Source organism: Peromyscus eremicus, chromosome 10, assembly GCF_949786415.1.
Source record: "Peromyscus eremicus chromosome 10, PerEre_H2_v1, whole genome shotgun sequence".
Lineage (NCBI taxonomy): Eukaryota > Metazoa > Chordata > Mammalia > Rodentia > Cricetidae > Peromyscus > Peromyscus eremicus.
This window is the reverse complement of record NC_081426.1, coordinates 26,227,037-26,242,241: the sequence shown is the minus strand read 5'-3', so window position 1 is coordinate 26,242,241 and position 15,205 is coordinate 26,227,037. Positions and strand designations below refer to the sequence as shown.

The 15,205-nt window shown below is 49.0% G+C and overlaps 1 protein-coding gene across 2 annotated transcripts in view; it reads right to left on the bottom strand.

The window, feature by feature from the left end:
• The window catches only part of Osbp2 (oxysterol binding protein 2), a 163,635-nt gene that overhangs the window by 114,248 nt on the left and 34,182 nt on the right, over nucleotides 1–15,205 (bottom strand). For both annotated transcript variants that reach the window (XM_059275610.1, XM_059275611.1), the window contains exon 2: nucleotides 11,374–11,582. In XM_059275610.1, the coding sequence (XP_059131593.1) occupies nucleotides 11,374–11,582 (209 nt within the window). The remainder of the gene's footprint in view (nucleotides 1–11,373; nucleotides 11,583–15,205) is intronic.

Sequence of the window (15,205 nt, the reverse complement as noted above, 5' to 3'; positions counted from 1 at the left end):
TGGTCAGCCCAAGGCCAGGTACAGCAGCATGAGGTCATCCCCTGCAGGAGCACAGAGGTAGGCCGGGCACAGCAGCATGTGGTCATCCCCTGCAGGAGCACAGAGGTAGGCCAGGCACAGCAGCATGTGGTCATCCCCTGCAGGAGCACAGAGGTAGGCCAGGCACAGCAGCATGTGGTCATCCCCTGCAGGAGCACAGAGGTAGGCCAGGCACAGCAGCATGTGGTCATCCCCTGCAGGAGCACAGAGGTAGGCCAGGCACAGCAGCATGTGGTCATCCCCTGCAGGAGCACAGAGGTAGGCCAGGCACAGCAGCATGTGGTCATCCCCTGCAGGAGCACAGAGGTAGGCCAGGCACAGCAGCATGTGGTCATCCCCTGCAGGAGCACAGAGGTAGGCCAGGCACAGCAGCATGTGGTCATCCCCTGCAGGAGCACAGAGGTAGGCCAGGCACAGCAGCATGTGGTCATCCCCTGCAGGAGCACAGAGGTAGGCCAGGCACAGCAGCATGTGGTCATCCCCTGCAGGAGCACAGAGGTAGGCCAGGCACAGCAGCATGTGGCCATCCCCCGCAGGAGCACAGAGGTAGGACAGGCACAGCAGCATGTGGCCAGGCCCCCGCAGGAGCACAGAGGTAGGACAGGCACAGCAGCATGTGGTCATCCCCTGCGCGATCCCGCCCCACACTCAGTCTCTGCTACTGTCTAAACTGTAATAGTCCCCAGAGCTTCGTGTTTTGGATGCTCAGCTGTGGCGCCTTTAGGAGACAGGACCTGGTTAGCAGAAGTAGGTCACTAGGCAAGAGCCTTGGAAGGTTCGACCTGCCCCTGGTTCCAGTCTAGCTCGCTGTCTCCTGGATAACCACACATGAAGATCTGCTGCTATGTCCCGCCATGGTGAAGGGGTCTGTGGGTTGCAGTTTCTTCCAGCCAGCTCACTGGATGCCTCCCTGCCATGGTGAACAGAAATCCCTGGGAGGCCATAAGCCAAAATAGGTCTCCTCTCTCAAGTCATTCTGTCAGGTGACATGCCACAGAGACAAGTGACAAGGACTGTCAGCAGCCACAGCACACTTGCAAGACTCCAATCCCCAGAGAGTCCAAACTTCGACATACTGGGGGCTTTGCTAAATCACACCACAACCAAATCGCCAAACTTTTATTCTTCCAACAGAATCAAGTAGAATAGACACTATCGTTTCATAAACGAAAAAGATTAACACCACACTCTACAAAGAAGGTCCTAATTTTGCAGTAAGGGGGTGGAATTCCCTCAGGTGGAATACTTGAGGCTTCAGAAGAACTGTTGCCTTAGACCGAGTGGGCCATCCTGTCTATAGCCTGACATAGAACTCTTCCCTATGGAAGACCCCTCACCCTGTCTCATCCATTCTCACCCTATTGCAGGCCCCAGTCATCCTCCTCCCCCCAACACTCCATCTTCCTCAGGGAAGAAAGTGCCTGAGCCTCTTTCTCAAGGGTCCTTCTGGGCCAGGGGTCTATGGGTTGCAATTTCTTCCCAGATAAAACCTTCCATTCTGCAGGGAAGCTCCTTAAACCCAGGAAGTACACAACTCAAAAGTTTCAGAATGTTCCTGAAACAGAGCAGATACATTAGGCCCCTCCCCTTTCAGATATATCTATGTAGTAAGGACAGCTGAGAGGCACTCTTAGACCAAATGGGCTGACTAGAAGAGGCTCAGACCAGCCATGCCAACCGAAAGAGGCAGAGACCAGCCCAGCTTCCTGGAAGAGGAAAATCAGCTGAGCCTCCTGCAAAGGACACTCTCATCTGCTGAGCCTTCTGCAGCTGTGCAGTGCGCTCCAGGTTCCCAGCTTTGAGAGCTGTCACTCATTCTGGGGTGGGCTTTGGTGATCCAGCTGTCTTTGAGTCATTTCTGCTCCTGTAAGTAACCCCTCACCCACACTCCTGTAAGTAACCCCCAATAAAACTCACTGGTTCATCAAGATGGACTTCGGTGGTATCTGTACTTTGGTCTGTCATGGGTTCCCTGTCTGAAATGAGATGTTTGCTCATGTCTTACCCCAAATAGACCAACTCTACACACAACAGGGTCCCTGTTCCCCTGGCTTCTTACTCCCCCCAACATACAACTCTCTTCTCCCTTTACAGGGCTCACTGGAGTCCATCTACACATCCCACCCCTAGACAGTGAGTTCCTTATTTCTGAGTTCCCCACTTCAGGCTTAGCCCCTGGAACATGAAAAGATACTGATGAAGGTTGTTTGAATGACATATGAACATCAGTGCATGTTTTACCTTTGAGCGACTCCACGTGAATGTGCTGCATTCATTTACAGAGAAAGTGCTTCTAACACACGTCACAGGGCTATCAAGAGGGAGAGTTAATGCAGAGAGCACCTGGAGTCGGGGCCTCTCAGACCCACTTGTAAATGTCTGTGCTATGACTGACTAGCATCAATTTCCTTTGTGAATTCGCAGACACATTAAAAGAAAATCCACTGCTCTTTTCCTCGTGGGGCAGAAGGGTTGGTTCAGTTTTGCTTTTGCAGGCGCTGTGAGCTTCTGATTTCTTGGAGCTTAATATCATGACATATTTATGCACAACTGAAGACCAACTCTACACCAGGGAAAGTATTTCCTCCACACCCCAAATACACAGGCGGAAGGGGCCATACGAGCCACCATCAAGTAAAGCAGAAGGAATAGACAGAGGAGGAGGAGGAAGGACCATTGAGTCATGAGATGTTACAGGACCAGCTACCTCACTGCTTCCAAATCATGATTATAACAAGTCCCCACTGCAGGTCACAGGCATATCCACTTTCCTAAGTAGAGCCCAGGTGTAGCCATTACTCAAACCCACTTTTCAACCTGTATTCAAATAAGCAGATGTAAAACTCCAGGAGAAAGAGGTCACATTGGCAGGGGGTGTGGAGGAGGGAATGCCCACTGAAAATAGTTGGGCCTCCTGGGATAGACAGTAGCTTCTCTGTTCTTACCACTGAACCTGCCCAGCTGTCCTGTCCATCATCCTCCTGGCCAAAGGTCTGAGTCCTACATTTTGGTCAGGCTGGTGTCTCTTCTCAACTGCCCTTGATGTCCCTGGTTCCTGATCATACCCACAGCCCTTTGCTCCAACCCCTGCCATGACCTCCCCCCACCCCCGGGCGGCAGCCACACCTCCACTGTGCAGTGTAGCTCAGTGTGGCTCTGTGCCATTTGTATGTTGCTCGTTCCTGCTGATGTGTTCCTGCTGAGATAACGTGAGAGCGTAGAACGAGGTGGTCGGCTGAGACTTCTTACACAATCCAAATGACTGCAGAGCAGAAGCTGGGTCTTCCTTCAGTCTGTGGGCAGCTGGCAAGTCCAGGGCACAAGTATAAAATGGAGAAGTCCGTAGGGATAAATTCCAGGTGCCCAAGTGGCCAGTTGCCTCCACAGTGTGCAGAGGTGTCTGGGTGTCATGGAAGCATGGGTTCCAGGCCAGTCCTGCTGCAACAGCTGCTCCTGACTGGAGAAGACCCACAGATGGGGCAGAACTGGCAGAGAAAACTGACTCTCCCCATCGGGCAGCTCTTCCCTGACGGACAGCTGAACTTCCTTAGGAAGTATGTCCTGCCCTCCGGGATGGCCCAGGCTGAGCCCCTGCAGTCATCTGTCATATGATGGCTGATGGTGCTCTGCATGCTGTGAATGTGGTGTTTCCATTGGTTGATAAATAAAATGCGGATTGGCCAGTAGCCAGGCAGGAAGTATAGGTGGGAGAAACAGACAAGGAGAATTCTGGAAAGAGGAAGGCTGAGTCAGGAGTCGCCAACCAGACACAGAGGAAGCAAGATGTGAAGGCAGAACTGAGAAAAGGTACCAAGCCATGTGGCTAAACATAAATAAGAATTATGGGTTAATTTAAGTGTAAGAGCTAGTCAATAATAAGCCTGAGCTAATAGCTGAGCAATTTTAATTAAGATAAGCTTCTGAGTGATTATTTTATAAGTGGCTACAGAGTCCATGGGGTTGGGCAGGACCGGAGAAAACTTCAGTTACAGTCATATGTCTGTATTAGTTGCTTTTCTTGTAGTTGGTCCATGGCTGCTTGGTCTCATGAACTTGGACAGAACATCACAGTGATGAGAGCTTGTAGCAGAGAAGTTTCTTCAACTTATGGCAGATCGGAAGCAAAGAAAGGAACAGGAAGGGACCAGGCACAGGATTCCCCCGAGTACTCACTCCCAGTGACCTCCTCCCTCCAGCAAAACCCCACCTCCTAAAGATTCCAGACCCTCCCAAAATAGCACACCCACTGGGGACCCCAACACATGAGCCTTTGGGGTGGAGACCCTTAATATCCTAACACAACCGTCTCCTTGGGGGATGTGGTCATGGCAATCATCTAGGGCTAGTGCCATGATTCAGGCAAAACAGGCAGCAGGTCGACGGGACAGACACACTGGAACCTGACCTCCTGTGGGGTGGCTCTGTCACATTTCCTGCCACCAGCTAGGAGCGGGATGGCATATGAGAGCTAGGGCACACTACTCAACGGCACAGCTCCCAGGAATGAACTTCGCTGTACCCACGGTGTGCCGCTTTCTGTATATGGTCATTTAATTCTTCCAGAAGCTGAGCAGAACAGCTGAAGACAAAGGAACTGGATGCCAGAAATATAACTGGGTGGGGACTTGGGGAACACCTTGACCAACCGCTTATTTCACAGATGGGGAAACTGAGGCACTGAAAGATCAAGGCACTTACCCAGTGTCGGTAAGCCCCGACCCTAGTGATCTGTCTGTGCTACAATATAACATGTCACCAAATGTGGAAAAGTTGAAGATGTGGAAAAGTTAACCCAGAAGGACAGTATCAAGCCCTGGGAAGGCCCCCTGGGCCCGCCACACAGCTCAGCTCTTGGCTGCAACCTCTCTGTGTCCTGGGCTCACACATCCTGTGTGCTCTGCTTCACCCCTCTCAGCCCTGGTTCCCTTTGCACCATAGGAACTGGGTCTGCGCCCTCGCCTGCCCTCATCCACATGTCCTGACTCTTCTGACTTTTGTTCTTCTTCGTTGGTGTTTAGAGGCTGTGGTGTTTCACTATGTAGTCTAAGCTGGTCCAGAGCTCACCTTTCTCGGTGGTAACAGGCAAAGAGAAACCTCACCTCAGCACTTCCTACAAGGAGGTTAGCAGATCTGCTGAGGGTGTCGTGGAACACAGGCCCCACAACAGACCCTTGGGTGAGCTCTGACTGTTCTGCTAGGCACCAAGCTCACCATGGATATTAGATGCACATGGATGTATGTATGTGCACCACGTGCATGTCTGGTGCATGGAGGTCAGAGAAAGGCATTAGATTCCATGGAATTGGAGTTACTGATGGCTGTGAGCCTCCATGCGGATGCTGGGAATCCAACCCAGGTTCTCTGGAAGAGCAGCCAGTGCTCTTAACCACTGAGCTATCTCTCCAGCCCTTACTGAGTTATTGTATTGTAAAAGAGTGGTGGGTATCTGTTAAATCCTTTCCTTGCATTACTTGAGATGACTGTGTGGTCCCTCTTCAATCAAATTGGTATATTATGTTGACTGTTTTTTTTTTTCTTTTGAACCTCCTTGAATTTGTGGAATAAATCCTACTTGATCATGGAGACAATCCTTTATAATACACTGTTGAATTTTGTTTACATCTGTGCCATACAGGATGATGGGCCTTGTGGTGTTTGGTGGCTTTGCTGTCATGGCTGGCTTTGCAGAATAGGAAGCATTTCTTCCTATTCAGCTTTTTTTTTTCTCCTAGGATTGGTATGCATGTCTCTTTAAGTTCCCGGTAGAATTCACCAGCACCGCCATCTGGTCTTGGTCTTTACTGTAAGATCTCTGATGCCCATGCAACACTCCTTTATAAATGTTAAGATTTTTGCAGTTAGTCATGGTGCTTCTTGTTTAGACATTTTCTCATTTCATCTCGTCTAGATTATCCAACTACATATATTTCTCTTTATTCCTGCGAGGTCAGTAGTAATAATTGTTAGAAATAAGACAAGAGGCAAAAGTTGGTTTGGAAAAGGAGCTGACACAAAATTAGCCCCAGAAAAGAGAGCTGCAGAGAAGCATGCATGGCCTGGTTTCTTCCTGTGATGGGTCTGACCAGCACCTGAGGGGCAGACTGAGCGTTAACAAGATGGCTCCATTTCCACGCCTGGCTTTAGTGCCTGTAGTCTGTTGTTCCTGGTTGTTGAGTCTCCCAATTCACCACAGGTTGCCAATGTGTGTTTCTACAGCCATAAACTTCTGAGAGCTGCTCTTGCTGTGCCCTATACATTTTTTTTTTAAGCTGTATTCTTATTTCCATCCATCTCAGAGTATTTTCTAGTTTCCCTTTGTGGTGGTTTGAATGAGAATGGCCCCCATAGGCTCATATATTTGAGTGTTTGGCCCCCAGTGGGCGGAACTAGGAAGGATTGGGAGGTGTGGCCTTGTTGGAGGAGGTGTGTCACTGTGGGGTTGGCTTTGAGGTTTCAAAAACCCCTGTCATTCCCAGTTTGCTTTCTCTCTCTGTGTGTCTTGTGCCTGTGGATCGGATGTAAGCTCTCGGCTCCTGCTCCAGCACCAGGCCTGCTGCTGCCGCCGTATTCCCGGCCAAGATGGCCATGGACTCACTCTCTGAAATCGTAAGCTCCCGGGAAACCGTTTCTTCTATAGGCTGCCTTGGTCATGGTGTCTTTTCACAGCAATAGAAACATAACTAAGACAGAAGTTGGTGTGAGGGAGTGGGTTTTTGCTGTGGCAGGCCTGGCCATGCTATTTTTGTGAGAACATGGAAGACCTTGGGACTTTGGACTAGGAAGGCAGTTGAACACTGTAAGCAGGGCGTAATGGGCCATCCTAGCAGGGGCTTGGAAGACAGCAGTGCTGGGAGTGATGTTGTCAACAGGCCCAGCTCAGGAGGGTTCAGAGAGGAGCAATATCAGCAGCTGGGCTAAAGATCGTTCTTATGATATTTTGGCAAAGGATGTGGCTGATTTTTGCCTTTGTCTTAAGAATCTGCCTGAGGCTAAGTTGGAGAGTTTGGGACTAATTATGTTGATCTTAGAGATGTCAAGACAGTCTAATATTGACTCTGTCACATGATCAGTAGTAGTAATTCTTAAGCAGATCTAACACAAAAAATGGCAAAAACAAATGCAAAATGTAGTTTGAGGAGAAAAGAAGCAGCAGGAAATTTAATGTTGGAACCAAGGCTTGTGCTGAAAGAGGTGAGGCGAGGTCTGATCCATACTGGATGAAGGGAGTGTTGCCCTCAGGGCAAGACCCCACCCCTCCACCCCCCAGCTAAGCTTCCACTTGTAAAAAGAAAAGGTTTCTGGAATTATCTGGTCCTAAAAACATATCAACAAATCAAAGCTTATTCAAACGTAATTCAAGGAGAAGGGCAGGCCCCCTCCCAAGCCTGCAGCTGACTTGGAAGCACTGGCCATGTAATTCCAGCTTTGGAGCCATGAAGGATAGGAAGTAAGGGATTGTGGAATCTTCCTCTGGTTAAGGAAAGTCTCTGAGGACAGGTGTGTGACAGAGGAGTCCCTACATGAAAGCCTGGAAGGGCCATTGTGTGAAGCTGTGGGAGTGAAGCCAGGATTGTGTTGGAGACCCCAAGACGCCAGAGGTGGCAGAGCCATGGGGTGTCTACCAAGGAGAGCTGTACGGAGGGAGTGGAACCAGCCTGAGAGAGAAATGTGCTGCAGGTAGCAATGCTGGAAGGGCAGAGCCATCTAGGCCCCTGACATCAGACATGGAGCTGCGGGATTTGGAGTTGGCCCTGCTGGGTTTTAGTCTTGCTTTGTGTAGTGGCTGGTTGTGTGTGTCAACTTGACACAAGTTACAGAGTCATCAGAGGAAGGGCCTCAGCTGAGGAAATGCCTCCATGAGACCCAGCTGTAAGACATTTTCTCAATTAGTGATCAATGGGGGAGGGCCCAGCTGATGGTGGGTGGTGCCACCCCTGGGCTGCTGGTCTTAGGTTCTATAAGAAAGCAGGCTGAGCAAGCCAGGGGAAGCAAGCCAGTAAGCAGCTCCCATCTGTGGCCTTTGCATCAGCTCCTGGTTCCAGGTTCCAGCCCGGCTTGAGTTCCTGTTCTGATTTCCTCCAATGATGGACTATGATCTGGAAGTGTAAGCCAAATAAACCCTTTCCTCCCCAACTTGTTTTTTGGTCATGGTGTTTCATCGCTACAATAGAAACCTAACTTTGGTTCAGCATTTCCTCACTATGTCTCCATTCTTCCCATTTGGAATGATAACATATATTCTGTGGCATTGTATGTTGAAAGTATGTAATTTGTATTTGGGATTTTACAGGATGTAAATTAAGAGCCTGTCTTAAGCCTCAGAAGAGACTTTGGACTTTGGACTTTTAAACAGTGTGGAGACTGAAAAACTATGGGGACTTTTGAAGACGGACTAAGTGAATTTTGCATTATGATATGGCTACATGTGTATGGGGGCCAGGGAGTGGAATGTGCTGGTTTGAATGAGAATGTCCTCATAGGCTCCGGAGGTAATGGGACTTTAGCTGAGTTCCTTCTATCTTGGGAACCCACAAGATGAACCTGCAAGTTGTCCTTTGAACTCCACTCATGCACCTACATACACACCACACACACATACACACACACAATAAATAAATCAATAAATAAATAATAAATGTAAATAGTTAATCTAGTAAATATTGCCTATACACCAATTTTAGAAGTTCCCAGGAAAAATAACGAAGCTGTTGTAGTCACTCATTCATAGAAAAGAGGAAGCAAGTTCCTCCACGAGTCGCTGGTTCCCTCACTTGGACAGCAAGGCTGACCTGAGCCCAACCCCATACACCACAGTAGCTTTCCACAGGCAATCACAGAGACATGGGTCCTCAGGGCTCAGCACAGCCTGAATGTTTCCTGCTGAAAGACTACACTTCCCATCTTCCCTTGCAGACTATGGAAGTCATTTCCACCCTTATAAAAGGCTGCATCCCATCTTCTTCTGAAGGCATTTTGGCCATCTGCACACGTGAGTGACAGAAGTGCCCCCTCTCTGTGAATAAACATGGCCCTGCCTAAGGTCAGACTCAGCCTCTCTTTCTTTCCTTAAGTAATCTAACGTAGGCCTTGCATTAAATGGCAGTAGCCTCCTCCACCACTGTGTTGAATCTGCACATATGCATGCTTGAAATAAAACACATGCAGGCCAGCCGGGCGGTGGTGGCGCACGCCTTTAATCCCAGCACTTGGGAGGCAGAGCCAGGCGGATCTCTGTGAGTTCGAGGCCAGCCTGGACTACCAAGTGAGTTCCAGGAAAAGGCGCAAAGCTACACAGAGAAACCCTGTCTCGAAAAAAAACCAAAAAAAAAAAAAAAAACCATATGCAGGCCAATCCCTGGACCACTGTGCATCACCGAAAAATAAGAAAACAGCCTCAGGTTAGAGAGATGGCTCAGAAGTTAAAAGCAATTGCTGCTCTTTCGGAGGACCTGGGTTCCATTCCTAATACCCACACAAAGGCTTACACTTGCCCATAACACCAGTTGCAGAGGATCTGGTGCCCTCTTCTGGATGCTGAGAAAGACAGACAGACAGACAGACAGACACACACACACACACACACACACACACGGTGATATTTTATTTGTACTGAAATGTGATTTTATTTGTATGTTAATAAATAAAGTTGCCTGGGGGTCAGAGCTAATAGCAAGCCATAGCAGAAACTGGGCTGGTGGTGCACGCCTTTAATCCCGATCACATGACAGGCAGGTCTTTGTGTGTTCAAGAATACAGCCAGCATGGAGACACATGCCTTTAATCTCAATACCAACCATAGAGACCTAGAGGTCTGTATAGACAGGCAGTGACAAGGTCATGTGGTTGGGTTTACAACCAATAAGAAGGCAGAACAGAAAGTCAATAAAAAGACAGATACACAGGAAGTAAGCCTCTTTCTGAGGGGAAGAACGACATTGGTAGCGAAGGGTAAGAAAGGGTTTTTAGTATCAGCTCTTAGCTACTGCTCTGACCTCTTGGGCTTTTTTTTTTTTTAAAGATTTATTTATTTATTACATATACAGTGTTCTGTCTGCACGAATCCCTGCAGGCCAGAAGAGGGCACCAGATCTCATTACAGATGGTTGTGAGCCACCATGTGGTTGCTGGGAATTGAACTCAGGACCTTTGGAAGAGCAAGCAGTGTTCTTAACCTCTGAGCCATCTCTCCAGCCCCCCTCTTGGGCTTTTAACTCTGCATTTGGCTCTGTGTTTCTTATTCAATAAGACTGTTACATCTACACAAACACACACACACACACACTGAACAGACATGTGTAGGCAAAACACTCATACCCATAAAATAAATAAATCTTAAGAAAACAGCCTAGTGGCTCATCCACAGACAACAGGCTAAATGAACTATGGTACCTCCAGACAACGAAAAACCGTATCGCAAAAACAAAGGCAGTGTTTGTATGTACTAACAGGGACGGACACATTTAGGATAAATAGCTAAACAGGCAAGGCAGTGGGGTGCTGCATTTTAAATAAGTACCTACCAGGGCATATGTGTAAAGCTGATCACCTCTGGCACCTCTGGCACCTCTGGTGAGAGTCTAAAGTAGGTAGCTAGGGGCAGGAGTTCAACATGGGTTTTACTCACGGGGTTTTAGAACTATTAGCTTATAAATCATATACTGAATATTTAAACATTAACTTAAGAAGGTAAAACACTTTGCTTGGACCATCAGAGTTGATGTCTTGCCTGGCCAAGCTAGGATGGGAAATTGTCCTCAGGTACTCACAATGTGGTCACTAGGGAAAATGTCTGAGGCACAGGTACACCCTCCTGGACCCCCGCCCACAATATCTGAAGCATCTACTAAAGTCCTCATAACCATTCTTATTCAAAATAAGGCATGCTGGGCGGTGGTGGCGCAACACCTTTAATCCCAGCACTCGGGAGGCAGAGCCGGGCGGATCTCTGTGAGTTCGAGGCCAGCCTGGGCTACCAAGTGAGTTCCAGGAAAGGCGCAAAGCTACACAGAGAAACCCTGTCTCGAAAAACAAAAAACAAACAAACAAACAAACAAAAACCAAAATAAGGCATACATAGCCCCTGGCTCTGCAAACATTTCTGCCCCCAGGACTGCCAGCCACCCACAAACACCTTGGCAGAACAGCCCCCCTCACTGCTGAGGGTACACCCAACCAAATGGGAAGGGCACACACAGGCCTTGGGCCTTCTGAATTGGACCAGGCTCCCTTGGGTTTCCTGGTCACTACTGTTCCCAAATGTTTTTGATCCCCACTTCCTCTAGTGGGACAGCGTGACAGCACTCATACACACCCCCAGGGCTGAGTGGTCCCTACCTGACTGAGTTTTCATCACGCGGATAGCCTTGGCCTTGGCCAGCTCCAGAACGGTGACCCACTGCTGCCGCTCCACCTCGGAGCTGGCCTTGAGGTGGTAGGTCCTCGCTCCGTTGCATAGCAAGATTCCACAAGAGTCCTCTGTGTCAATGTGTGCGGAGGCCAGGTTGATGGTTCCACGGCAGGTGTGGGCCATTTCACCCTGGTTTCTGTGGGATTCAAGAGAAGGTATGAGGTGAGGCCCCCGAACCCAGTAGTTGCAGATTGAAGAAACTCTCAAAGTAAATCTTCGTCTCAGGCCCTGAGAGCTGGGAGATGCCCTGGGATCCCCAGTGGGAGAGAATGCCTTATCGGACTTGACCTCTTATGGGTTGGTCAAGGGACTCTGAGGCCATGTCTGCCTACCATGGGAGTGGTGGAAGGCTGTCATGTGGCACTACTGCAGTCTGAGCCCTCGAGGACACCAGGAAATGGAGAAGAGTCCCAATATGCAGAACAGGTCTGCAGCTTCATGCCAGGATCTTTCCACTAACTCATGGAAGCAAAGAGTGAGATGTTGCCACTAGATCAGAGATTGGAAGCCCAGGTCTCAAAGGGGACAGATGACTGGGGGGGGGGGGGCAGAGCTTGGAGGCAGGGGGGGGGGAAAGTACCTTTTGCTTTGAAGTAACCTGGGAATGGCATTGTCCTTGAGACTGTCATTCTCTTCCACCAAGAAAACCACAAAGCAAAGATGTGATCACTGTTGCTCAAGGCCATGACAGGGCTGACAAAATGCCACCTCATGTCAAAGGAACAACCCTCCACCAGTGACAGGATTAGGGAGCTAACAACACCAGAGGTGAAGGAGCGGTGACTGAAGTATGTATTATTTCCAACTGGGCCCCATGTCTAGAAACCCAGTGGATTTACTCACTCCCTTAGACAACGTGAAGGAAGTCCAGAACTTCGTAAGAACCCCAGATCTGGGGTGTTACAAAGGGAAGAACAGTTGGCAAGCAGCTAACAGTGCCAGGGGGATGAATTCACTGGGCAACTTCCTGCTGGGGTGGCTACTCTTGGTGGTCTGCCATCTTGACCACATCTGGAATTAACTAAAACCCAAGTGCCTGGGTACACCTGCGAGGCATTTTTCTTAATCAAATCATTTGAAGTGGGAAGACCTATACTTAATCTGGACCTTTTGAGGTGAAAAGATCCACCTTCCATCTGGGCCACACCTTCTGATGACAGCCTCTATAAAGGCCATGGGAGAAGGAAGCTCTTGCTCTTTGCCTGCTTAAGGGAAAAAGGTTAGTTCGGTTCAGAATGTAACCAACCGAGCTCCAGGAGGCTCAGAAGCGCCCCCTTCCAGCTCTGCTGCCCACAGCACACACGGAGTCTATCAGGAGCGGGGAAGCTCCAGCCTATGCCAACAGTTTCCTATGATTCTTGGGGGCTTTCTGCATGGACACCACCCCTGCTACACATGCCTGGCCTCTGCTGCTCTCCATGACCCCCTCAATCTTGCATCCCCCATGCTTTCATAACCAGCAATCACATGGATGCCGCCGACAAGCTTCTCTTCCCGGCTCAGGATGTCTGGCCACCCTGGACCACAGCTGCATCAGTTTAAGTGTGCTGACTCTGGGGAAACACTTTCTTAGGCGGTTGCTTCTGAGAAGCAGGGAACCCCTTCAGCTCAGGCTGTCTTTATTTTCATGAATTCAGACCCACTAGATGGAGTTTCCCCCCCAAGACACCTTTGGCTGATATCAGCTCCAACACGAACGCACTCCCGTCCTGAAATTACCTCTGCCAAACAAACAGTATTTGTTGATTTACTTCACTCCAGGTTCTTAAGACACGGGCAGAACAGAAACAGATTCTTGGCAAAAATACATGTATGGCCCCTAGTTTAATTCCTGATAGAATCTTTGTTCTCTGAAACATCACCCACATTTCTCTTAGTCCTCTTGTCTTCTAAGGTCTGACAGAATGGCCCATCAACCTCTGCTTACAGCATCGGGTGGCTTTTCTAGACCAAAGATCCAAGGTCTCCCACATTCCTCCTACAAAACAGTTCCAAAGGCCGGAGAGCCACGTGGTCAGGTTCAGACACTAACAGCCTCACTTCCGGTACCAGCTTCCATCTCAGCTCCTGTGTCGCTCTGGTAAAACACCCCGGTGAAAACAATTTAAGGTCTATTTTGGCTCAGGGTTCAAGGTCTAGTCCATCACGGTAGGGAAGTCAAGGCGGCAGGGTCTGAAGCAGCTGATCAATCACATCCACATCAGAAAGCAGAAAGCAATAAGCAAATGCATGCTACTTAAAGCCCAGCCAATGTTGCTGCCCACCGTAACTATCATAATTATTTCCCACAGCAATTAATGTAATTAAGATAATCTTTCACAGAAACTTTCAGAGCCCTTCTCCAGGTAATCCTAGATTAGGCCAAGCTGACGTCAGAGCAGCCATCACAACACCCAACAGAACAATCCCCTTCTGTTTGAAGAACGCTTTCCTTTTCTGACTCCACTCTGCTTTGACCACGCCTCTTAGAGAAAGTGATGTGGAGCTGAAGCGAGACCAGAGCTGAGCTGGCACTGGAGGAAAGGGGCTCCGTTTGCAGACTTGGCAGAGCTGGGAGTGTCTGTCACAAGGCTCACGTCGTGCATTTAATTTTAGGCTGGAGACTGTTGGGGTGTTAAATGTTAGAGTGACTAACCAACAGCACCATGCTAGGCAGACTGTGTTCTAGGCATAAGCCACGCTTGTAAGACCAGGAGAATTCACAGGGCTGTCAGAGACCTGGGAAGGCCCCAGCACCATAACGCAGGGGAGCACGGGCACAGAGGAACAGGACAGCAGGAGAGCAGGGAGCAAGGGAGTTGGGGAGACAGAGAAGCCAGGGTGCTGGGGAGCAGGCAAAGGCCAAATGGAGAGCTGGTGGGCACACTAACGAGTTAGACTCTTATACCCAAAGTCAAAACAGTGAGTCTCCTGGGCCCACTATCAGAAAAGAGAGAGAATCAACAGCTCCAGAAGTTTCTGTGGAAACACAGCAAACAAAAGTGTCTCATGCATGGTGGGAGATGGAAGAAGCCAGGCCACTGTGTGAAATCAGGGTTGCACTGTAAGTCATCTCTGGGCATAGTGTAGATCACAACCCACTATATATATATATATATATATATATATATATATATATATATATATATATACATATATATATACATATATATATACATATATATATATCACCTACTATATATTATTTATATAATAAATACCCAGCAGTCTGTGCAGGTACAAGCAAAGGACTGGAGAATGGGTGAGATGTAGGATACTTATCAGAAGAAGCATAACCACGATTACACACTGTGATTGTTAATCTTGTCAATTTGCTTGGGAATCAAAGAAGAGACACGCCTCTGGGAGGGTCTGCGAAGGTATTTCCTGAAAGGATTAATGAGGTGGGGGCTCCCCCAGAGTGAAGAGGAACCTTCCCTCGGCGGCCCAGATATAAAAACAGCTGAAGGTAAAGCGGGGCTGCTTTTGCCTGCTCTCCTTTACAGCTTGCTGGTGAGTGCGTCTACTCCTGCTGGTGAATGCATCTACTCCTGCTGGTGAATGCATCTACTCCTGCTGGTGAATGCATCTACCCTTGCTGGTGAGTGCATCTACCCTTGCTGCCCCTGCAGCTACCATTCTTCACTGACGTCAAAACCCAGCTTCTTCAGCCTTCCAACATGACCTGAAAAGACAGCGGCTCTCCAGGAACCCTCCAGGCCTGCAGCACCAGATGGCAACTGCTGAGGCATCTCGCCCGGTGGACCGAGCGGGCACTGG